The sequence below is a fragment of the Ramularia collo-cygni genome (assembly GCF_900074925.1).
Source record: "Ramularia collo-cygni strain URUG2 genome assembly, contig: RCC_scaffold24, whole genome shotgun sequence".
NCBI lineage: Eukaryota > Fungi > Ascomycota > Dothideomycetes > Mycosphaerellales > Mycosphaerellaceae > Ramularia > Ramularia collo-cygni.
The window spans coordinates 340,952-364,829 of NW_019716278.1; the positions used below are offsets into that span (position 1 = coordinate 340,952).

Below are 23,878 nucleotides of genomic sequence, written 5' to 3' on the forward strand. Positions count from 1 at the left end.
CAAAAGACTGTCGTACAGACGCTGACAGGGCTGCTGCGGAGTGGCTCGTGGTCTGACGCCTCCGGAGTAGAATACTCCGCATCGCAAGTATGACATGCGTATAGCCGGCAAGGCATCGCTTGCACAGCAGCTCATTGTGGTGTTTAGTTTACGAGCTTGGCAGGTCTGATATATTGACCCCTGGTCGTCGCCGAAAAATTCCGTGTTTTACATCCATCATCGGCGAGGTTGTTGCAGATCATATTCATCATGTCTGCCATAGAGGAAAAGCATATGGAGACCAGGATCGAGTCGATTAGTCATGAGAAGGTTCGAGCTCACTGCCTTCTCCCCTCACCATCCACTGACCGTATGAACAGTTCGCCGAGATCAAAGTCGTTAAAGGTAGCGATACTTACAACGAGGCCATTACACAGGAGCCGCCGCAATTTTGGTGCATCACAACATGGAAGCTCGTAGGGTGCCTGCTGCTGGGTTGCTTCTGCCAGACCATGAACGGATTCGATGGCTCTCTCTTTGGTGGATTAACAGCCAACAAGGCCTTCCTCGGCTTTTTTAACGGCACCAACGACGGTCCCTGGGCTGCCATCAACTCGGCAATGTATCAGATTGGAGGGGTTTCAGCTCTACCGTTTGTTGGTCCTTCCATCGATCGTTGGGGACGAAAAGTCGGCATGAACATAGGCGCGTGGATTATCATCATTGGCACGATCATCAACGGCACCACGGTCTTCACAGGCAACGGCGGCCAACTGAAGGCCGGACGGTTCGTTCTCGGATTCGGTGTGTCAATTGTAAGCGCTGCTGGCCCAATTTATGTCGTTGAGACCGCACACCCAGCTTGGAGAGGTAAGATCTGAAAAGGCAGGCAGGAGGCCTACAGCGTCGTTTGAAGGTGTCTTTCGAATTGCGCTACCTCCTAGGCCTGACTGCACGTCAAAATCGTCTCAGATATCGCTAACACCTTTTGCTTTTCTAGGTATCATTACAGCATATTGTAACACTTTCTGGTTCATCGGCTCCATCTTGTCCAGTGGTGCCGTCCGCGGAGGACTCAACATCGCCGGAAACACATCATGGCAGATTCCCGTCTGGCTCCAGCTTGCATTCCCAAGTCTGATCGTTCTCTTGTCATGGGGTATTCCAGAAAGCCCAAGATGGCTCTTCGTCAACAACAAGCGCGAGCAAGCGATTGACACATTGCGCAAGTGGCACGGGTACGGCAACAGAGACTCTTCGTGGGTCAAGCTGGAGATTGCCGAGTATGAAGAATTTCTCGATACCAATGGTGCAGTAAGTCTTCATTCATGGTGAGAGACTTGCCTGACCTGACTCTTGTGATAGGACAAGCGTTGGTGGGACTACAGCGCGCTCTTCAAGACGAGAGCAAGCCGTTACCGCATCGCTTGCAATTGCATATTCTCAATCTTCGCACAGTGGGCCGGTAATGGAGTCTTGTCGTACTTCCTGCCAGCCGTATTGGACACTGCTGGATACACGGAGGGCATAACTCAGGCCAACATCAACTTGGGATACTCATGCTTTCAATTCGCCTTTGCCCTGACGGGTGCTGCGTTCGTCGACCGATTCGGTCGCCGACCACTCATGCTCTTCTCCATGACTGGCTGTTGCATCGTCTGGGTTGCTATGACCATTGCGACGTCACAATTTGATGCAACCAAAGCGCCAGCCGCAGCAAAAGCAACAGTGGCTTGCATTTTCCTGTTTGGCGCGGTGTTTTCCGTGGGTATCACACCACTGCAGGCACTCTACCCGGTGGAGGTATTGTCGTTTGAGGGACGAGCAAAGGTGGGTTTCCAGCGTGTTACAAAGGTGACTGCATGCTGACTGGTACAGGGGATGGCGTTCAGCGCGTTGGCAGTCAATGCCGGCGGTCTGCTTAACCAGTTTGCCTGGCCCATTGCGCTGCGAAACATTGGGTGGAGGACATATATTGTCTTCTGTATTTGGTGCGCGGTGCAGGCTTCGGTCTTCTACTTTTTCCTGCCGGAAACCAAGGGTAAGTTGCGACCCCTCGCCTCCAGGCTGGCAAAACATCCAATCTAGAGCTTGTGCTGATCACCTTTTCCAGGCCGCACACTTGAAGAACTTGATCGAGTCTTCGAGGCTAAAAACCCGGTGAAGGCTTCGTTGCAAGCTAGGAAGGTGGCCATTGCAAACGACGGTACTTTCTTGGCTTCGGAAGATGCTTGAGGTTATTCATATATACTCGGGACGACGGCACCAATCAAATGTATTGAACAGGTCAGACAACCAGTGCCCAAATGAAGATGACATGATGATGATTGTTTTCTGCCGTGCGAGGCTGCGTGGTGATGACAATGCTTCTGCGGTGCTGGCCGTAACAGCGTGATGTTACAGCGCATACAAGTATGGCGGCGATTGAAGGGGGCGTTTGCTTGTCGTCATGCTAGGCCTGAAACCCGATGGAGTTGTGTTGATGGGAGGATGGACTAATAATTAATAAGTACGGTAGGTGCTCGTCGCGCGTCCAACGGTTGCCCATTGCTTCGCGACGGACTCATTGTCGGCGGTCGGGCCCTCGGGACAATTATACCCTTGGCCCCAACGTGTCGTCCCGTGTAACATCAACGCCTCCATCACAATCATCTCACTCCTACATACCGTCAAAATGCACAAACATGGCGTCATCAGACCGCATACAGCATGCCCTTCGAATTATCGGAGAGGCCATCAATGTCGAGCCCGAGGACTTTCTGGACCATGAATCATGGAAGTTCCTGGGACTCGGTGACCTCCTCGCGACGGCCACTGCATCAGATCTGAGGGACCAAGCAGATCTCGACGTTTCTGTTGATGTATTCAGTCTGTATCCCACCGTAGGTGCCTTCAAAGCATACCTCTCTGGAGCTTCTGCCGCCGACGATGAGTCTACAGATCCCTGGGAAGGCGTGCCGAAGCCCAAGGTTCCTCTGTCCATCATCCTCCAGGGTGACCCGAGTACATCAGCCATAATCGTATATCTCTTTCCGGATGGTAGCGGAGCTGGAACTTCTTACAGAACACTGCCTCCAATCGACGACAGCGTCTGCATCGTGGGACTCAACTCCCCTTTTCTTCGTCAGGCTCAAAGCTTCACCTGTTCCATCGAACGCATGGCTCACCTGTGGATGGGAGAGCTTCGTAAACTGCAGCCAAAAGGACGGCCTTTCACTCTTGGTGGATGGTCTGCAGGTGGCTATTATGCATTCGAAGCTGCCAAGCTTCTTATATCTTCCGGCGAGAAAGTCGAGCGAATGATCATTATTGATTCGCCTTGCCGCCTGGACTACGAGGCGCTTCCCGAGCAGGTTGTCCAGGAATTGACCCGTAAAGGTCTGATGGGTGCCTCGAAAGAAAAGAAGGCACCCGATTGGCTGGTACAGCACTTCACCTCCACGGTCATCTCAGTAGATCAATACATGCCTACGCCAATAGCAAGAGAACACGTTCCAACAAAGATAAACTTCATCTGGGTGAAGGAAGGTTTGGTCAGTAGTGTAGCGGAGTCTGGACTCGAAGTCGATCTAAGTGTTAAAGTCACAAAATTTCTACTGGAGCCGAGAGGCAATTTGCAGACCGAAGGCTGGGAGAAGTTACTTCCTGGAGCTCAGTACCATGTGGACTACATTACTGGAAACCACTTTCAGATCACGCAGCCGCCACATGTGAGTAGTCCTGGTTCGTCGTTTGTCGATCGACTCACTGACCTTCCTGCAGTCCGATAGCCTGGGCCGTATGCTGCGTAAGGCTATTCGTAGCTGAATGAGTCTTTCACGAGCCTCCTAGGCGTATCAAGGACGGGTAGTCAGAATGAGGCGAGCAGAAAAATTGGTCTTTTGATGCTCCGCTGCTTGTTGAATGACCAGAACAGAGGTGAACGATATCGATGTAGCAAGACTCAGACAAGACAGCTCAACACGATCCACAAGTGCCACGGGTTGCACTCGCTTAATTTTGCATCGAAGAGAAGACCGCACGTTTGACGTGCGATCTTTCGAAAATGCGACCCGTCATATACTGCTACTTGTCTTTGTGCTACCCTAGTTGACAGGGAGGCTTGTACCTTGTCGGTGGTCAGTGCTTAACAGACCACTTTCACGACGACGCGTTTTCGCGCTCTGCTCCCTTACCAACTCTACTTTCTGTCAAACTAGACAATTCGTTTTCGCCGCAACAACCATCGATCGCTGCAACTGAGCTAGCCACGATGGAACACGAATGGTTGGTCTCTTTCGTCAACAGCACGCCGCGATATCTGGACCGATTTGTTCGCTTACTCCAGCGCGATGTACCACACGAATGTGGTGACTTGGAAACAGAATGGTTGCGAGGCCAATGCGACTTCCGTGGTCTGGACTCCTCTGGCGCGTCCAAGCAACTCAAAGCCCGACTTGTGTCTTTGCCAGGTGGGAATGAGCGAGAACTGTTGTTCAGATCCCTTCATCTGGAAGCCCAACATCACCTGTGGGATGAAGATACATTCAACAATAAGCTCAAGCGTGTAATGGAAGGCCTTGAAGATCCCAAAGCAGCACTTGCGGTCAAAGTGCGGCCTGGGAATCGAATAGCAGCTCTGCGAGCCACCTCCGCCATCAATCTAGCACACAAGTCCTTGACCCCACCCTGTCAATTCTATGACCAGTGTAGGTGGGTCATAGTTGGTGCCGATCCAATTCGAGTTCGCGAGAAAGCTGCCGAGATTATACACAGATTCACTTTCGACATGCTTCGGAGGGGAGGCGTTGACCAGGCGAGAGCTAAGCTTCGTCAAGAAGAAGCCATCAATACTGGAGAATCGGAGCTCAAGCAACGAAACGCCAAAAGACCGCGAACGGAGATATCTAACTATCAAGGAGTTCTGAACGACATTCCTGGCGCCAGTCTCGAAGAGCTAAGAAACATCAAACAGCGCTATCTCATGTACAGCGGCGAAGTCTTGGACCCGGACGTCGACGTCTGGATTCCCGATAACCCGTCTTCTTCGTGCCTGGGCCTGACTCGTTCCACAATCAGCGAGAGGAGGAAATCGTACTGGGAGGCCCAATGTTACTTCCGCGGCTTGCCTACGCAAGGTCATCTAATTATTCTCCAGGGGAGATTGCGCGACCGAGCCGAGGTCGTGGAGCGTTCTATTGCAGAAAAAATCGACATGTGTGAACGAGTCCTAGATGCAGAGTGGCTGCTCGAGCATCCGCGGACGAGGTTCAATGTCCGCGCTGTCAGAAAAGCGAGGAAGATTATGCTCTATCCGGAAGAGAATGCCATCGCTAGGGGATGGCTGTCTTCGCGCGACATTCGACCTGCAACTCTTGCTCGGCTGAGACCTAGACAAGCATCCTTTGCTGAAAGCGATGGCGGGACTTGAGCATCTCGAGAAACAACCAAGGAAACTCATCTCCTATGGACCATCTGGAGTCATGACCCACGGCTTCTGTTCATCAGTGGGAGATTCCTCCTCAAGCCACCAAAGTCTGGCCCAAGGCCTGGTGAAATTGAACGCTGCCGCCCTTATCTGCAGCAAGCAAAGATCCTGTACTTCCTACAAACAACGATAGCACGATTAAGAAGACATCACTCGACGCGACATTTGACTCTCTCTAAAGCTACTTCTTTTTGTACTATTAGCTACCTTTCAGTGAGCGTTATCGTCGACTCATTACAAGGAGAGCCCTCGGACGAAGACAGGCGTATGGAACCCCGCGCTGCTCACCCCGGCATCCTTCCCGTTCGGCGGTACGTATTGTTCCGGTCACCATTGTTTGACTGTCGGGATATATGAAGAAAAAAAAACCTCCACCAGAGCAACAACACATGCCATTGACAATAAGTTGAGCGAGAGGAAGTATCTTCGACGACAAGAAACGCCTCCCAGTCTACAACGCCAAAAGAAATCACCCTCAACATGCCTCTCTCCCAATCCCCCGCAATCCCCTGGATCGCCTACCTCCTCTCAGCGATTCCCATTGGTTTCGGCATCAACGCAATGCTCAATCCCCAAAATGCTCTCTCCTGGTTCGATTTTCCCCACCCACTCCTGCCACAAGATCAGGAACTCATCAATGCCATTCTCATCGTCTACGGCGCGAGAGATGTTTTCATGGGCGCTGCGCTTTTTGCTGCTGCACATTATGGTAATGACGCGAGGATCACAGGCTGGATCCTGATTTTGACGGGAGCAGTGGCCGGTGTGGATGGTGCTATTTGTCCCATTATGGAGGGGTCTTTGCATCATTGGAGTTATGGGCCGGTTGTGTTTCTTTTTGGGAGCGTTCTTGCCGCGGGTTTGTAGAGATGGAGGTCATCACTGACGAGGTGTTGCTTTTGGTTCGAATAAATCCAGTGATTATACGGTATCCACTCTGGCGAAATACCTCATATTCATCATCAACATCTCGTTCATTGCCGGGAAAGCTTTGCRATCCTACTTTGCCATGCCCAGGAACACCTCCAACACCAAGCAGCTCGATCCAATCCAAACATCGCTCACATGTCTTCGACCGCGCAATTGGGATGTACAACATACATGACCTTGTTGTTGTCTTCTTCCAAGCCTTCTCCCGCTTCGTCAGCGAGGCCTTCACCTCGAATTTGCATGAGGACGTTGTCCTGTTATCACGGGTTAGCACCAATCGGGTTGGACCGAAAATTTGAATACTCACCTTCACCATACGCTTCAACACCTTTCTTGCCATCTTCCTCTGGTTCTCCATGTCTTCCTGGCTCCTCAGCTCGTCCTCTTTCTGCTCAAGATACCACACCAAAAGATCCTCCTCTTCAACACCATCCTCGGCAGCATTCTGATCGTCGTTGACTCTACGTAGAAGCATGTTGTGGATCTTGATGTAGTCATCGTACTTGATCTGTGTCTTGGGTCTGGTAGCTGGAGCGGGTGTCTGCGAAGCACGTGTTGATGCAGCAGGCGTACCGGCCTCGGGCTCATCCTCGCCAACATCCATCTGGTCCTCGCCATCTTGATCAGCACCGGCAAGAGCAGCGTCCTCTTCATCTTCAAACTCGACATCGTCCTTCTCGACGCTAATGATGCTCTGCTGCAACAACTTGAAGGCTTCGTCGACCATCATTGGAGTTACAGTGTCCAGGCAGTTGGCTTTGGCAATCGCTTCGCTCAATCTGATAAGAGACTCAAGCTGACGAACTGTAATGCGGTAGGAGTTGCGTCCAATACCACCCTGCGAGTCGTCTGCACGGAGCTCCTTGTACTTTTGCACCAGGAAAGTCTTGGCTTCGTCAGTGAATGTAGGCTGGAAGAGTCGAGCAAAGCGGATGTAACGTTGTAGCTGTTCGGTGCTGAACTCTGGCTCAATGGCATCATCCTTCAGCTGATGAAGGCCGACAATGTGTTTTGCAAGATGCTCGTCAACCTGTTCGTTACACTCATCGAGCACGACGAAGAACAAATCAAAACGAGACATGATGGGGGCGCTCATATTGATGTTCGCTCGGAGTGTCGTCTTCCGGTTGTAGCGACCTCCTACGGGGTTCGCGGCAGCGAGAATGCTAGTACGTGCGTTTAGTGTAGCTTGGATTCCAGCTTTCGCAATTGAAATCGTCTGCTGCTCCATGGCTTCGTGGATCGCGACCTGGTCCGCAAGGTCCATCTTGTCGAACTCGTCAATCGCACAGATTCCGTTGTCAGCTAACATCAATGCTCCAGCTTCGATGGTGAACTCTCCCGTTTCCTCGTCCTTTACCACCGCAGCAGTCAGACCTGCTGCAGAAGAGGCCTTTCCAGAGGTATACACAGCTCGCGGAATGAACGAGCAAATGTACTTCAAGAATTGCGACTTGCTTGTACTGGGATCTCCCACAATACAGATGTTGAGATCTCCACGAAGAGCCATGCCTTCTGGGGTCACCTTGCTGACACCGCCCATCAACTGTAGGAGGAGACCCTTCTTCACTACGGTATGTCCGTACACCATGGGTGCGAGAGAGTCCACCAGACGCATGTAAATGTTGTCAGACTGGACCATTCTTCGAAGTTCGTCAATCTCGGCCGGTGTGAGTGTGTCGAGATACTCCTGCTGTGCTTTCTCACCGGTATCATCGCTGATATCCACGTTCTGACCCAAAGACTGCAAGATGTTGCCAGCTTGGCCTTTGAGATTCTGATCCGCACGTTTGCCTTGGGTCGAGGTGTCCGGTGTTACCATGTTCGCGAGGAATGCCATCCGGTACGTCAAGTCTCGAACGCCGAGCGCTTTCAGCCCACTGACTCCACTGYCACCCACGTCTCCGCCACGCGGTCCTTGATTGTCACGCACAGCCTGCGGCCGTACACCTGGTACGCGGAACTGACTAATGTCTGGGACAACAATCAAAGTCCCGGTAAAAATACACTTCTCACCTGCCTTCGCTCGTTCTACCATTTCGCCACGTAGAATGACATCCATCGTTCGGGGCATGCTGCCAGTGGGAATCTCGGAGCTGTTCTCCTGAATTCGCACCTTTTGCCAATCGATGAATGTGCTCTCTCGGATGTTCAATCTCCACCCCTGCCTGTTCATGCATGTGACATTTGGACATTGCGTAGGTTCCGAGTACTTGAAAATTTGCTCCACATCTGGGATAACGCTGTTGCAGGCCTCGCAGGTGAATGTGGCTAGATGCAATTCGGGTCGCACTTCTGAAGTTCTCGTTACGGTCCCAGATATTGAGACCAGTTTCCCAATCTGCTGTGTCCGAAGCTGGCGTACTCGCGAGACCAAAGGTAGGTTGTAAATAGCAATCGTGAAGATCTTGTCGGTCTGTTGATTTGGTGTTTTTTGATGAACGTCTTGCTCTTCGCTGAGGCTCTGTGTGGCGAGCGAGGTGTCTGTTCGGGCGGTTGTTGAGCCAGGCTGCCGATGCGCACGATAGTAGCCCGGCTCGTATTTCGCGATGAGGTTGTTGAGAGCACGCAGCATGTAGGGCTGGAAACGGTAGAAGTCGTCTTGAATGGCATTGGCGAGGATGCCACGCTCAAAGTCCATAAGATGGGTGTAGTCGAGATAGAGTGTGGAGRGATTGAACTGGCAAAGGCCGTGTATTTGCGCAATATAGTATTTATTGGATAACACTGCACTGGATGCTGGACCTGCCGAGGGCGTAGGATCTTCGGTGAAGCTGCATGTTGTTAGTCCGGCCCTTGAAGAGCAAGCGTCTTACTGCGACGTACTTTTCCAGGAAACGCTCAAACTGAATGCCCAAAGTTTCTGCCGTGGTGTCGACGACCCGCGGTACGTCCTGCGCACCAGGCAGCAATCGTCGCAGACCTCGCCGTCCGACAACCTCATCGTCGGCGAAAGCATCCATGTCGCTGTGCATGCCTGGGGTGCTGACCGATGGAGGACCCCGTGGGCGAGACGACGAGCGAGCCTGTCTTCTGCGACCATCGCTGCGAGGCTCTTCGGCTCCATCGTCCGATCTCATCATTTGGTCCCCAATCGATGACATTTTGGCGGCGTGCGTGGAAGTGGGGGGTGGGAGGGTGGAGAGGATGGCGATGCGGTGGGTGTGTATGAGGGGCGCGGAGAAGAGAAACAGAGTTCTTGGTGCAGCAACGCAACGCGGGCGCGACGCGCAGACGCGACTGAAATGCTAGGCCGTCTTCCGAAGATCATGATAACTGAAAGCTGGCCGTATTGGGGAAAGCCTTGATTGTTCCAATGTATCGCACCACTTCAGGGGACCGCCCCACCAGCAATTCATGCCTTAACCTTCGGCTTCTTGAAAAAGATAACAAAACATACATATCCTGCACGCGAGTCACCAGCTTTCTCGTCAGCATGAGCTCAACGATGACCCTGACGGAGACGGAGGCGCAGCCTTCCTACACGGAAAATATCCTCCGCCTCTTTCCCGAAATCAACACACAGCTCGCGACTCAGACCCGCTCTGCTACTCAGGATCAGGATCTTGCTGGCTACGATGAGGAGCAGATTCGCTTAATGGACGAAGTGTGCATTGTGTTGGATCAGGACGACGCGCCGATTGGAAGCGCCAGTAAAAAGGTGTGCCATCTCATGGACAACATCAACAAAGGCCTCCTGCACCGCGCATTCTCCGTCTTCCTCTTCGACTCCCAAGACCGATTACTTCTCCAACAAAGAGCTTCCGAAAAGATTACATTCCCCGATCTATGGACCAATACCTGCTGCTCACACCCATTGGGCATTCCGGGTGAAACTGGCGCTACTCTTGAGGCTGCCGTCGCAGGTGTGAAGCGGGCAGCGCAACGAAAGCTGGATCATGAGCTGGGCATCAAGAAGGAGCAGGTTCCCGTGGAGAAGTTTGACTTCCTCACCCGGATACACTATCTCGCGCCAAGTGACGGCAAGTGGGGAGAGCACGAGATTGATTACATACTGTTCATCAAGGCAAATGTGGACCTGGATATCAACCCCAACGAAGTGCAGGCAACGAAGTATGTGTCCGCGGATGAGTTGAAAGAGATGTTCAAGGACGACACGCTCAAATTCACTCCGTGGTTCAAACTCATTTGCCAGAGCATGTTGTTCGAGTGGTGGGAGCACCTGAATGGAGGACTCGAGAAGTACAAGGGCGAAACGCAGATCAGACGTATGTAGATCTTGTGAGCAGCGGACATGTGAGTAGACCAACAGGCGAACAGAACTGCTCACGTGAAGGGTCCTTCATTCTCTCCAGCGACCGTTCCAATACCAAGATATGGCACTTGCGCAAGATAGCTCTTTCCATTTACCATGTGTTCCTTCCTTTTTCGCTCTTGACATTTCAGCACACTTGGCAGCCTAGAACGTTGTTTCGGCTACATGTACACCTTGGACTTTGAAAAATCAAGATTGGATTGTTCGATCTCGTCAACGACTTGATCGCAGATCTCGCTACACCATGGTGTATGGGTGTGGGAGTGCCACGCAGTCCCCCTCCAGGCGCATTGCTGAGCGTAACCCGTCAATCGATCTCCAAGCCCGGCCGACCATCACCYATGGTAAGCCAAACAGGCCACTGCTACTGCGAGGAACGCATTTCATGAGACCCGATCCATACGATGTTCCACTGGCCACCCCAAAGTACGAAACTCCAGCGCCGCAGCGTCGTAGACCAGCGGTGAAAATGCCTGAACCTGATGATTCGCCGCTTTCTGAAGGCGAGCTGGAAGCAGTTTACGGAAACACCGGTACCGGTGGAAACAATGTCAGCCCTGCATCGGCATCCCCAAGCAGTAGGACCAGCCTTGGGCACAGGATCGAACCTGTGCCACCTCGGACATCTTCACCGTCCGGGAAGAGAGGATTCAGAAATGCAAGCAATAGACTCGTCTGCAATCCTCGGCATCATTTTGATTTGAATCAAGATGTTMAGTCAAAAACCGCCACGGAGGAGAATTTTCCTAGAAGACTACAAGCGGGCACCGCAGCCGTAACTACTGTCACAGCGGAGCCTGTTGGGCTACCAAAGCCTGCCCTTTCAAGAGTCAATGCTAGACGTCGAATCGTCCAGCCAGACTCGCCCGAGCCAAAAGTCCCTCCACGCAAGATCGCCACGCCAATCAGACGACTTCCGGTTGATGAACTTCTTCTAGTTCCTTTTCCACCGGAGCAACAGGACCATTTTCGTGATCCGGACAGTAGCTTCGCTGGCATACAAAAGCAARATCCGATCGCAGATAGTTTAAGTCCTGCCCAGAAGCCAGTGGCTGCTCAAACGAATGGTAAGTCTCTTTCGAAGGAGAAGCCCCTGACCTCTATCCGGAAGCGATTGAAGACCTCGACATTCTCCCACAAGTCGATCTTCGCCTTGCGCAAGAAGGCCGATGACCAGAAACTTAAGTTGGGGAAGGTCGACAGGGTTCTTGGCGATGGTTTTGACGCTTCGGAGCTCAAGATTCGTCCGTGTCAGGTAAAGAAGCAACGCAGAAATGGGACCACACCGTTGCGCGGACTAGGAACGCTGCAGCTACAGCATGGGCCTCTACCAGAAGTGAAGTTTGAGGAGGGCGGTGACGAGTTTAAAGTCGAACCGCCAGACGGGCAATCTTTCCCGGACGAAGGCATCAAAGCCGTGCAGACATTCGCTCAGCTGGACGACTCGAAGGAGAGCAAGAGCGATCGACGGGTCACGTTCAGTGACAGTTTCTTTGACGAAACAACCAGAGCTGAACTGTCATCTGTATCAGCTCCGAGGAGAGTATTTGAAATATCATCTGATGAGAGCGAGCAAGAAGAAGACGAACAGGAAGATGAAGATGACGAGGACGATAGCGATAGCGGTGCTGGGAAAACGGAAATGCTCTCTGGAGAGGAACACCATGAACGGCCTGATAAGGAGACAGCTCGCCTACGCTCTGGTGCGGCAGCAGCGAGATCAGCCACACCAACCAGCTTTCAGCGCGCAAGGCCACTATTCTCGGCTGGTGAAAGGCTTAGACCAGCTGTTACGCCTTTCAGTCTTGAGGATTCTCGGCATGCTGGCGTTACTCTTGACTTTCGCAAATCGGTGACACCTGGCTATGCTGGACATTCGCTCCGAACACAGAGGCTGATGGAGGTCAATGAGATGATCATTGACAGCCCTCCTGTTGATGAGACGGGCATGTCGTTGCCCGAACATGATGCACGGGAGCACAACTATACGTACGATGATCGGCGCATGGAGAGAGTTGCCGCTGCCAGCCCTACCCGCCGTCCTCGTTCAATTCTCCGATCCAGCACACCCATTCCACACAACAGACCTGGAACAAGACCTCAGGACACGGTTGCCAATACCCGACGAAACAGTAACATCGCTTTGGAGTCACAGCACTTCGTTGGACCGTCAGCCGCGCTGCGGGGAAAGCGCGCAGATCACGGTCTGAATCTACGGCAGCATTCACGCCCAGATCTCCACGAAGAGTCAGGCGAGGATCGTGCAGATGCTGAGGAAGTCCTCGATTACGAGATCGTCACTCGCAGGCGTAAAACTGCTGTCACTCTGGAGGACACGAATTCAAGGTACTTTGAAAGCGCTTCCAGCCAATTGCATCATCCGCCGCAGGAGTCAAGATCACCGCCACGCCGAATGAGCAAACATCAGGATGCTGCAGCGAGCCACTTCTTCGCACAAAGGCGTAGAGAAGCGGAGACCCATGTTCTAGGTAGCTCACGAACCGTGCCCGACACCTCCCCGCAACGCAAGACAGACTACATGACGAATCTCGGCCTGAGCCTCAACATTGTTCGTCGTGAAGCTGAGAAAACGTGGACATCCAGCCAGAGCTTGCCAGACGCAAACAATACCAAAGATCTGAAGAGTCTCACCAGGAGCGTGAGCCGCGAGCATGGGACATTGAGCCAGGCCAGGAGGAGGCCGACCTTGCCTTTTCAAAGTCCTACGAAGGCGAAGACTTAGCAGATCTTATCTCGGCTGGCACGCATAATTACATCCCATCTGACCTGCTTCTATTTGCTCCGAAATCTTGCTAGGTCTAACAGCTATCGACATTCTTGCTCCTTTGCGTGTCGCCCGTCTCTTCCCAGTGACTTGATCCGCGTATCTTGCATGAAACAGCATCTGAACAGCCTCCATCTACCGCTTCCCGGCTCTCTTTGCTGCCTTCTTCTCCACTTTCTTCAGCTCCTTCTGCACTCGCTTCTCATTCATGCGCAAGCGAACCTTTTCAACTCCGGACATGTCCTCGATATGCTTGATCCATACTCTGGCATCATCGGCAGGCGCCAAGTATGCAGTGTCTTCCCCCAAACACGTAATTTGGATGTCAAGCTCCTTTCGCGCATATGCCGTGGCTTTCTCCAATTGACCCTCGCGGAGGCTATAGTTTGAACACTCGCGGTACCTGTAAGAATGTCAGTGTCGTCCAAAGTGGTACTGCAGTCTTGGACAGCTCACGCTTTAGCCATATCCATCCCCACCAGTCCCTCAATCTTGAGCAGCTCAACACTCTCCTCAGCCCAACGCAAAGCCACTCCGTCCGTCTTGGGAATCATACCATGCAAAGACGCTGTCGCATAGATTCTGTGATCAACAGGCTCCTTGAGAAATGCGAATCCTTGATCAATCTCATACAATCTCTGACGTCGGCGCTCGCTTGCCAGCTGATCTGCTCCACAGCAGGTCTCGCATTTACACTCGAAACCCCATTTCTTCACGACTTCGTCGACTCGCAACGACGTTGGTCGCTGGAGCGACACGTACGCTGTCACAAGTTCTTCGCCTTTGGGAATGTCTTTGATGGCATGGACTACTTCCCTCCCTAGGGTAGCATTGTAGCTGTGCTGGACATTGGGCGTGCAGGAATGATTCAGGCGGCTGTAGGTAGGAGAGATACCGATGCCGAATTGAGCATCGGGTCCCAACATGACTGCGTTGGCGTAGAATACTGCAGGTGTTAGAGATCTGTGGGAGTAACAACAGTATTTGATTAGAGCTGTCTTACTGGTGTGCATCTTTGCAAAGTCCTGCGCTGCGGCTGTGAGATATCTACCGCTGTATTGATGATGCTTCTCCAGCTCATTGATGAAGACGGTGAGGGCTTTCGGACACTTGTTCTGCTTGCAATCGGACAGCTCGGCGAGTTGATCATGCTGCGTGGGCGAGAGCCGGAAGAACGCCTGGAGGAGGTGCTTGTCGACTTCCTTGTTGGTGTTGATGATCAGAAGAGGCTCCTCGCTGATGATGCGGGTGCCACGCTTGATGTCTTTGGCGGCGGCCATGCCGAGACCTTTTCGTGAAGTCAAGATCTGCTCTATGAGCGCGGAGGAGTCTAGCACAGTCGGTTAATGCTCATATGTATTGGACCAAAAAGCCTCTTGCATACCTCTGGGAGTGGCAGCGTCGCCAGCCGGCAGAGGGGGGATGCAGCTCGGCGTAGATTCGCCATCTTTCGTCGTGGCCTCTGTAGTAAAGCGTAGACCCGGCATCTCGGGAGAGTGGTCAGGAAACGAGACCTGGTTCTGTGTTCGATTTTGCGAGAAGTCTGGGAAGATGATGCAACGCAAAGAGAGGAGCCGATAATCACAGATTCAAAAAAGCCGATCTGAATCTTAGCAAGCTACCTACCTACAATATTCCAGGTCGCTGTTTGAAGCCACGGCAGCCTGCATCGCGGGACGGCGGGTAGGTCAAGACGCGCTGATCTCGTTTGCCACGAAGGCGATAAAGCTCGACATGTCAGGTGTAAATACGGCACCCTGAGAAGAACAACACCAAGCAAGCGGAGTGCTTTTTCGGCCGCTTCTCTCAACAAACCGCTACGTTTGGCTGGCCAGAAATCCCCACCAAGCTCCCAAGAGCCTTGTTCACTGATTGAGATCCCCGGAGGTCCAGCATCAGAAAAGCTGCGACTCTGAGGCATTTTGATGGCCAGCGGCGGGTTGCACAGGAGCTCTATGCTAAGAATGCATGGAGACGATGTACAATCCCGCTGGTGTAACGCAGATACACGCAGGCAAGAAGGGCTTGCAGAGACGCCGTTCGCCAGATCATGGTGGGCCTTTTGAGAGCTGTGATGACATCAAACACGACACATCAGACAAACGTGTGATGGTGTCGTTGATATGGGAGGCGGAGATGATGGAGTGAAGAGAAGAACAAAGGGGTCTGTGTTTCGGCTCCACTTTTGCCGAGCTTTTGGAAGGAATCGGAAGAACTTGGACTTCGCTCGCCTTCCCTCCATCGACAATAACGACACCGACCTATTTTATCAAGACACTCTTCTCTTCAACTGGTAGACTTTCTAACCGACTCGCCGATACATGTATAGATGCCATGCAACATCAGTGATGCCCTGGTATGTGAACGGCGGATCTATACAAGAATGAGACGAAACATTCATGCACGGCTATAGCTATGTGAGTGGACTGTGCATAACATGACCATGAAAGGCAGCGACACGTCCAAGCACCCCAACCAAGAGTGATAAACTAGACAGAAGCCGAGCCACTGCGATGGTGATGGTGATGGTGAGCAGAACAGCAAGTCCCAGGCTACCATAGGTGCTTCTCGCGTGCAGGGTCGTGTCCCCTGCTCGCATACCTTCAAGATGCTGTGGTCCAGCTGGCGACAGCAGAAGCAAGCTACGATATTCATGTGTCAGACCGCCGCGTGCGAAATGGCTGGAAGATGTGCCTTTGAGCACGTCACACGAACTCCGGCTTTCATCTGGTACATCACGGGCAGTTCTTGGACACTTCGAGGAAAGTCTATGCTTTTTGAAACATTTCCCAGTACAATCGAACCTCTTGTCACCGGACAGGTAACAGTAGTAGCAGCAGCAAGGCTGTCATTTGCCAGTTCAAGTCGCTGACCGCTTGCTGGCTTCAACTTTGCTTCAACGAGGTCATGCGCCTGCCTCAACAGTCGGCGACACAGCCACACAACAAACACGACATCTCTCTCCAACACTTCGTCACAGTCACATTCGGCATTCGACACCTGCGGTAGACACCACTGTTATCCATCCATCGACAATGCCAGGCTCCTTCATGGACATCCGTGAACGCCTCATGGAGGCCATGCGGTCGCTCGACGTTGTAGAACGCGACGTGCTATCATGTCAGACGGTGCTTCACGCCCGCGTTGGTGCTGAGCTTGAGCCTTCCAATGGTGGAGTCAACAAGTTGTGGGAGGGAAGCGTGGTGGACGCCAATCTTCAAATTGTTTCAGCAAGAAGGAAGGAATTGGGTCGATTGTGGAGTTTGGATATTGTGGAGCTGAATGGGAGTCCGTTGGTCGAAATCGAGAGATTTCTGGAACCACTGCGTAAGTCTGCATTTGAGCACTCTATTTTCCCCATCGTGGAGTTTCCGAGCTGACTCGAAAACACCAGCATTGCGGGACATGACAGTCCGAGCAAGCGACAAGCAGACTAGCGATGAGGCTCCACTCGGTAGAGGTCAAACGCCCCTAGTGAGTCCTCCACAAAAAATTGTGTTTGCAGATGTTGAACAGAAAAGGCCTGCCGTGAAACGCAAGAAGATTCGTCCACGAGAGGGTCTACAATACACGCCGGGTCATATTTCGAGAATATTCAATCCCGAAGATGCGATCGATAGGGTCTCGAGGAGCAAGGTGGTGGTGGAGGTAGAAGATGATGTCGAAGACAGTGTGGGAGAAGAAGAGCCTGAGGAACCGATTCTGAGACCACTCTCGGTCGCGTCCACCGGGAGCAACATCGCAGTCTACCGTCCGCCGACTCCGAAACCAGATGAAATCGCTCAAGCGGTGCCAACGGTGGCTCCTCGCCAGAAGAAGACGCCTCCTAGCAGGCCAGATGCTCCAAATGTGAGAAATTCTTCAAGAAGGAAGCGGCAAACGTCGTCCGACATCGCGATCGAGTCGCGAGGGACAATGGACCTTGATCAACGAGATGGAGGAGAGGACAACGACCGGATCACGTATGTTGGATTCGTACCTGACGCTGTGGAGGTACAGGAACCAGTCAGCCAAAAGCGATTTCGAAGTCCCCCGGGCAGTCCTCTGTTGGGTAAGAGGATTCTCAGGTCGCCAGACGTGTCGAATACTGACGCCCGAAAGGCCATACCCATCACTTCTGCCGACAAGCAACCCCACACGGCCACAGACACTTCAGAGCTGTCATTTGCTACCTCCAACGGTACTGGCCTGTTCATCAGCGATAAGAGACGCCCGAAGAAGCCTTCGGTGGCCGTGGTCGAGGGTATGGTCCTTGGCTCCTCCAGTAGCCAAATTGAATTTCCCACATCACTACCGCCTGCTGTGAAGAAGACTGCGCCGGCTATGCCTTCGCATTCCAAGGAGGCTCCAATCAAACCCTCGAAGAAAACGACCAAGAAGAGGAAACGGGCTCCCTCMACTGATCCGTCGACAAAACTGCCCAAGACTGGCAAGGAACACAAGCGCAGCAAAGGCTCGATCGATGTCGGCGATCTGGTCGCCGCGCCAACTGGGAAGAAAAGACCCTCGCGCGCTACAATGAAGAACGGCGCTGGGCTTCTCATAGGGATGAGTGGCTTCGATCATGTCGTGAAGAGCAAGCCGCTAAGTTGGCAAGCAAAGGGTCGGGGGAAAGGCGTCAAAAGGGCGGTTCCTATAAGTGAGATGGCGAGGAGGACTTCCCTAGAGGATCAGAACATCGAAAATGACCGTGGAAGGATGGACCGTGGTGAATGATGTAAACTTGCGCAATGTGGTGGTCATTTGCAGCCTCTATGCCGAATGCTTGGGCACTTCTTCCTATTATTAATAAATGCACTTTTCCACTCCTTTCCTTTTTGTTGTGTCCACCGCAACACTCGATTTGAAACAATCGTACTTGACATTGGTACGTTGGAAAACACACATGATCTCAAGTGGCAGTATACATCTTCCATCGCTATGATTTTCATTATGATACAAACGCTCACAAAAGGCTGCATTCACTTGCATGCTACCACAAAGCTCCATCTGTCCATGTTCAAGCAATCACCCAGTGTCCATACCCAATCCCAAACCACTGCTTCAAAAAAACCAACTCAGTTGCAAGCAATAAAAACTCCAGCGAAAAGCTGACTGACGCACTGTCCGACCTCGTAAACCCAAGATTCTCCTCCACAATCCTGTCCCGAACGAAGGGTGACCTCGCAATTTCCCTCCACCGTCATCTTGATACTCCCTGCATTGGAAACAGGGAAGCAAGCTGAGAGTAAAGAAGGCTCCTGGCTGTGGTTTACGGACTGGCCGACCAGAAGATTTTCGGATTTGCAGCCACTTTTAGCGTAGATGAGCATGGAGAAAGAGGTTGATCGTTCCGCCACTCTCGCGGGGATGGCGTATACTTGTTGGTACCAGAGAAGGCTGCTCAAGAGGAGTGCTTTGGAGAGGATTGCCATTGTGAGTGGTGATGGTGATGGTGATGATGTTGGCCTTGGGGATATCAGCAAAGCATCACTTGGTGGGGAATGATCAATGTTGTTGGGTCATGGAGAGGCCGCCGTCACTCAATTTATGCACTACCTCTCGTCCTTTCCAAGTATCTGTCATGGTGTAGTCAGTGCGACGTGAAGTCAGGAAACCTTGCCCACTAGGCCATTCCCAGGCCTTGTAATTGGATCGATGAGACGCGACGGAGGACAATCCATCGATAGAATCGTGGCTTGTGTTCATGAGCCGGAGGTATATCTACGACTCATTTGACGGCCTGTCAATCACGGGGCTTTTCTCGATGGGCTTGTAACTCCAAGCTGCGTCGAATGGGCGTCAAGTATGCCTCTCACGAGCCAACGAACCGCTAAGTTCCATGCAAATAATGGCGGCGAGATTTCGTTGATGGTCATATGTTCGATTGCCGTGGTATATCTTGTCGCCTCGATCTGTCCACAAAAAGCCGCGACGACTGTGGTGTGCCGGAAGGATTCACTCACGTCCGTGGTCCGCTAGCGGGAAGTTTCGGAACCAGATCCGTGCGTTTTTCCTATCACGATCTTCTTGCTCACTTGTTATTTACAGTAGAGCCTCACAAGTAAAGTAGCGCTGAAAGTGAGTGAGAGAAAGCCCAACAGCAGGGCGGTTGCCAAGCATAAAAAACTTTCCTTACCTTGGCTGCGCCTTCCACGCTAGTCGAAGTTGCCCACCACCGTCAGAAGTAAGTCGAAGCTATTCTGTCAAGCCTGATCCTTTGAAACCTTCCTGGTAAACGCTATAAAATCAGCCGATGCCACCAGGCCAACTCTGCAAAGATCGTTACGGCCAGCCAGAATTATCGCTCAGGAGCTCAGGAACAGCCGCGAGCTCCGAGTCTTATCTTTCTCTTCACGATAGTCGCTTCATGCTCATACACCTTCGATGACTTGATTCGGTACCTGTAATCGAGAGACCAATTCTCAATATCACTACTCGTATTGAACTCTTAAGTCTCAACAACATGGCATCTGGGCAGTTCGGTCTCGGCATTCTTCGCGTAAAAACGGTCTTGGACAATCCCAACAGCGTACACTACGGAAGCGAATCAGTAGTGACCGGTCACGTTGCGCTGCAATTCCTTCCAAAAGTCAGAAGCCACAGAGTTGAGCTGAATGGGCCACTCGACCTATCAGTCATATTTCAGGGAACAATCAAGGCTTGCTATTCACGACAATACTTTCCGGATATCATCAAGCTTTTCTCCCAGACGGCCACTCTGCACCAGGGCTCATTTCGTGCAGGTCCTGATACCGAGTACAAGTTCCATTTCGCCATGGCATTCCCCGAGACGACGGATCCGCGCGAAAGCGTTGCGCTCACTATGAGGCAAGGTGCAGACGGATCGGTGGAGTACAGACGACATGTTACTGGTGTTGCCGTTGAGGAGTTGCCTCCGACCCTCTCATCGACACTTAACAAGAATGATTCAAACCTCATGGGACCTGGTTCTGGAACTGCGTGGAGTGTCGATGTGTGCTACTCGCTTGCAGCGAGCATCAAGGTGCCAGGTATCGATGTCAAGGTGGTCAATCACTCCGAGGGTGTCGAGTTACTCTATCAGCAGCCAAAAGTCCCCCCGGCTCTATTGACGGCTTTCTCCTCGGATGAAAATGTTGAATTGAGGATGGACGCTCAAGTAAGTAGACGTTCTTTCAGTCAAGGCAGCTGCTTCATTGAAAGATTTCATCATCGCTTTCACCGTTGTCAAAGGTCAAAGATGTGTTACTGCGGATACTTGCATCGCTCTCTTTTTCGAAACCTATTCCCTTGCTCATTCTTCAATGCAAAGAAGGACTAACTTTGCTTACAGGACGACAGCCTTGTGCCAGAACATGCGAGGCCTCGGGGATTCAGGAGCAAGACCAAGGCATTCCTCAACCCAACCATACCTCCAAAGTACATGTTCGATCTGGGAATTTCTCAAGTCCCAAAGCACATCTTYGCAGGACAGCAGATAACCTTCTATCTACACACCAATGAAAGGCGGGATGACGGGCTCATGCTGGTCAGCCCTCCAATCACACTGGACTCCAGCATCATCACGCTGATTGCTCATACGTACGGCAAAGACACCGCTACGGGCAAGAGCAGCGCCAACCACGAGGTCATCATGGAGCGAAGACACAWCGCTGTTGTGCCTGCTGGCCCATTCCAAAACGGTCGCGAGCATCGCAAGCTTGTCAGCGCAGGTGTTCTGGCTGAGATTCCTTCCTCTTTCGCTCAYGCCAACATCCAGCGGTCCTACACGCTRCGAATTGCGCTACAATTGCTTGTGGCAGGCCAAGTTGTCAGTCGCAAGCGGGACTTCAAGGTTGTCGTTCATCCGCCTGTTGATGATGGACCAAGTATTGCGGCTGGTTTGGATCATTCTGTAGAGAATGAGGTTGCTAACGATGACGCGCCTCCTGCTTACGAAGAAGCGATTGCAGGCTCGGGTGGTATCCAGGAAATGCCGCCTAGTTGGGAGGAAGCTCAGAATGGGACTGTTCTACAAAGTTCCGTGGAAGGCCGTTGAGTACCAAAAGTGCTCATTCACTGGAAGCGCTCCGAATTCACATCTCATCGGTGAAGAGCTGGCTGGAGCCTTCTTTTGGAAAAAATCTCCATTGTCCGGAAGAAGCACCTCCAGCTCCCTGGACATCCTCTTTTCTGCAACCTGCTGTGTTATATCTGTCATTACGCGCAGCACTATCTGGTCATACTCCAGCATGGATCCCGAAACGAAGTACCGACATGAGCTGGAGATGACAGAGCAGCATACGAAGCTCAACACCGAGATCAACAGACTGGGAGGCTTGGAGCCCGGTAGTGCGTGGAAAGCGGTATGCAACTCTTGATCAATTCCCGTACGACCAGAAATKTGCTGACCGAGACCCGCAAACATTAGGTTTGGGAAGCTGAGATGCGCAGCCTTACTGAAAGGCAACGAGCCGAGACAGAAGACGAGGCAGAGAGTAAGACACAACACGGTCAAGCAATGGAGTGGTGTCGTTACGTTCTTCAGGAGCTTGCAGACCCTCAGAACGAGGCCGCATCTGGTGGCGGCAACTACGTCAAAGCTTGTCGGAAGCAATTCATCATCATTTATGACAAGCTTGACAATTTCGAGTACAAGGAGGCATCCGAATTTTGCCAGGATATCAAGAGTCTCTATACCACGTTCGGAAAGCAGCTGACCAGGCTGCAACGGATGTCTCTCGAGACTCGCTGGCAGATGCTCTTGGCTGTGAGGTCTGAGTGGAAGCCTGAGTATGACGTGGAGATGGAGATGGAGATGGAGTCGGCTGAGATCAGAACGTCTTAAACGGAGATGGCGCATCGGAAGACGATCGCAGCTCGCGATCTCTAGTTTGCTCCAACCTGGGGCAGCCCCAACTGAGTTGACTTGGCGAGATAGGTTGCTCAATCTCAAGGAAATTCGGTGGGAATAGTTAAGCTTCCATTCTCTCACTCCGCGCTCGATCTCCGGGCCTTCTGTCTGGCGCGAGAGGCTTCCTTGCCAGCCTTTCTCGCCTGGCTCAGACTCGTCCTTGTTGGATCGCCCATTCTATCCAGTTCCAATGACTCCTCGGTGACCTCATCGAGCGTGAAGGTTCCCAGCTGTCCGTTGCGCCACCGTTGAATCATCCACAACGCTGATCCCTCGAGATCCGGCACTCCTCCTTTTTGTAACCGACCAGTTTTCTTCGCAACCGCATCGAGCAGCTCCATGGCATCGTTGGTTGGCTTTGAATACTCGGAATACACGTTCGGATCATGTAGATTGATGTGGAATAGAAGGTAGTCCGCCAGGTTGAAGGGCGGGATGATCGTGTCCTTGACACTACCGCAGAGCGCCAACTTCAGCATGGCGTCGGCGTCGGGCACGTACGGCATGAAGACTCCCGGTGTATCGAGTAGGTAGACGCTCCCAGTGCCACCTTCGTCTGCCTCCACAATCTTGACTCCGGTCCCGATCTTGCGAGTGATACCAGGCTGCGCGCCGGTATAAGCCGCCTTTCCTTTACCCACACCTTCCCTTCGCAGGGCGTTGAGAAGGGAAGACTTGCCGACATTCGGCATGCCCACGACCATCAAATGAGAGCCGGTCAAACCTCCTCTTGTTCTACTCCCATCTTTGATCAAGTCAAGCACGCGCCGTATGTCTTTTTGGCTCTTGTGGTCGGAAAAGATGACTTGTGACGGTTCGTGCCATTTGCGAATGAGATTGTGCCTCTACATAGATAGTTTTACATCAGCGACAGTTGMCAACCCATCCCGACATTCGCCATGTACCTTGACATCTTCTGCGGAGCGATTGCTGCCCAGATCCTTCTTCGTATAAACCACCATTCGCTCTCGTCCCGCCAAACTGTCCTCGAACATCGGATTGCGCGATGTCAACGGTATGCGATAGTCGCGGCATTCGACGATGAGATCGATCTGGGACAGCATCGTGCGCATCTTGGCGAGACCTGCAGCATGATGGCCGAGATAGTAGGAGCGCGGGAGCGAGTCGAGGGTTGGGAAGACGGCGCGGGGGATAAAGGCCGTCATGCTGGACGGCGGCAGTGCGATTGTTGGAGATGTCCTCTATCGGGCGACATCGTCTCAGCATCCACGCATGGTCTAGGGAAATGCCGTGTGATGGACGATGAGGCGTTGGAAGTGAGGGACGAAGAGCCGAAAGTCCAGATTCGAGCAAGCTCACCTCATGTCATCATCTCCCACATGGCACCACAACATCGCAATTGTCGGGCGATCTGTTCGGCATTTCACGCAACGACCTTGACCCAGGCGACGTATCGCCTTTGTGTGAACAGAGTTGACATCCACCGCAGCGCTCTGACAGGCGGTGGAACAAAGACTGTCCAAATTACGGCATCCGTCTCCTGTGGCCGCTGCGATGGACATCTCCCTTTACTCGTGGTCTAGACGTCACTAGTCCACATTCTCACAGACATGTAACCTATTCGTT

At 52.3% G+C, this 23,878-nt stretch overlaps 12 protein-coding genes; 9 read left to right on the forward strand and 3 right to left on the reverse strand.

Annotated features, from left to right (window-relative positions):
* Positions 1–249: 249 nt before the first annotated feature.
* Positions 250–2,214, forward strand: RCC_10786 (related to lactose permease; the record flags this gene model as incomplete). XM_023776013.1 has 6 exons in its annotated part: positions 250–309; positions 360–849; positions 980–1,293; positions 1,345–1,809; positions 1,858–2,020; positions 2,093–2,214. The coding sequence occupies 6 exons, from the start codon at positions 250–252 to the stop codon at positions 2,212–2,214; spliced, it is 1,614 nt and encodes a 537-aa protein (XP_023631781.1).
* A 449-nt stretch (positions 2,215–2,663) lies between these two features.
* Positions 2,664–3,786, forward strand: RCC_10787 (uncharacterized protein; the record flags this gene model as incomplete). XM_023776014.1 has 2 exons in its annotated part: positions 2,664–3,689; positions 3,742–3,786. The coding sequence occupies 2 exons, from the start codon at positions 2,664–2,666 to the stop codon at positions 3,784–3,786; spliced, it is 1,071 nt and encodes a 356-aa protein (XP_023631782.1).
* Positions 3,787–4,747: 961 nt separating this feature from the next.
* RCC_10788 (uncharacterized protein) lies at positions 4,748–5,389 on the forward strand (the record flags this gene model as incomplete). Its single annotated transcript, XM_023776015.1, has 1 exon — positions 4,748–5,389. The coding sequence occupies one exon, from the start codon at positions 4,748–4,750 to the stop codon at positions 5,387–5,389; it is 642 nt and encodes a 213-aa protein (XP_023631783.1).
* Positions 5,390–5,926: 537 nt separating this feature from the next.
* RCC_10789 (related to integral membrane protein) lies at positions 5,927–6,313 on the forward strand (the record flags this gene model as incomplete). Its single annotated transcript, XM_023776016.1, has 1 exon — positions 5,927–6,313. The coding sequence occupies one exon, from the start codon at positions 5,927–5,929 to the stop codon at positions 6,311–6,313; it is 387 nt and encodes a 128-aa protein (XP_023631784.1).
* A 194-nt stretch (positions 6,314–6,507) lies between these two features.
* On the reverse strand, positions 6,508–9,480 carry RCC_10790 (probable replication licensing factor; the record flags this gene model as incomplete). XM_023776017.1 has 3 exons in its annotated part: positions 6,508–6,630; positions 6,684–9,150; positions 9,203–9,480. The coding sequence occupies 3 exons, from the start codon at positions 9,478–9,480 to the stop codon at positions 6,508–6,510; spliced, it is 2,868 nt and encodes a 955-aa protein (XP_023631785.1).
* A 344-nt stretch (positions 9,481–9,824) lies between these two features.
* Positions 9,825–10,613, forward strand: RCC_10791 (probable isopentenyl pyrophosphate:dimethylallyl pyrophosphate isomerase; the record flags this gene model as incomplete). Its single annotated transcript, XM_023776018.1, has 1 exon — positions 9,825–10,613. One exon carries the CDS (start codon positions 9,825–9,827, stop codon positions 10,611–10,613), a length of 789 nt encoding a protein of 262 aa, XP_023631786.1.
* Positions 10,614–10,896: 283 nt separating this feature from the next.
* Positions 10,897–13,395, forward strand: RCC_10792 (uncharacterized protein; the record flags this gene model as incomplete). Its single annotated transcript, XM_023776019.1, has 1 exon — positions 10,897–13,395. The coding sequence occupies one exon, from the start codon at positions 10,897–10,899 to the stop codon at positions 13,393–13,395; it is 2,499 nt and encodes an 832-aa protein (XP_023631787.1).
* Positions 13,396–13,572: 177 nt separating this feature from the next.
* RCC_10793 (uncharacterized protein) lies at positions 13,573–14,924 on the reverse strand (the record flags this gene model as incomplete). XM_023776020.1 has 4 exons in its annotated part: positions 13,573–13,840; positions 13,894–14,383; positions 14,441–14,767; positions 14,822–14,924. 4 exons carry the CDS (start codon positions 14,922–14,924, stop codon positions 13,573–13,575), a joined length of 1,188 nt encoding a protein of 395 aa, XP_023631788.1.
* Positions 14,925–16,472: 1,548 nt separating this feature from the next.
* RCC_10794 (uncharacterized protein) lies at positions 16,473–17,642 on the forward strand (the record flags this gene model as incomplete). XM_023776021.1 has 3 exons in its annotated part: positions 16,473–16,764; positions 16,832–17,488; positions 17,539–17,642. The coding sequence occupies 3 exons, from the start codon at positions 16,473–16,475 to the stop codon at positions 17,640–17,642; spliced, it is 1,053 nt and encodes a 350-aa protein (XP_023631789.1).
* Positions 17,643–19,882: 2,240 nt separating this feature from the next.
* On the forward strand, positions 19,883–21,436 carry RCC_10797 (uncharacterized protein; the record flags this gene model as incomplete). XM_023776022.1 has 2 exons in its annotated part: positions 19,883–20,557; positions 20,732–21,436. The coding sequence occupies 2 exons, from the start codon at positions 19,883–19,885 to the stop codon at positions 21,434–21,436; spliced, it is 1,380 nt and encodes a 459-aa protein (XP_023631790.1).
* Positions 21,437–21,629: 193 nt separating this feature from the next.
* RCC_10798 (uncharacterized protein) lies at positions 21,630–22,225 on the forward strand (the record flags this gene model as incomplete). XM_023776023.1 has 2 exons in its annotated part: positions 21,630–21,743; positions 21,809–22,225. 2 exons carry the CDS (start codon positions 21,630–21,632, stop codon positions 22,223–22,225), a joined length of 531 nt encoding a protein of 176 aa, XP_023631791.1.
* Positions 22,226–22,368: 143 nt separating this feature from the next.
* RCC_10799 (probable mitochondrial GTPase 1) lies at positions 22,369–23,457 on the reverse strand (the record flags this gene model as incomplete). XM_023776024.1 has 2 exons in its annotated part: positions 22,369–23,136; positions 23,197–23,457. 2 exons carry the CDS (start codon positions 23,455–23,457, stop codon positions 22,369–22,371), a joined length of 1,029 nt encoding a protein of 342 aa, XP_023631792.1.
* Between the last annotated feature and the right edge of the window lie 421 nt (positions 23,458–23,878).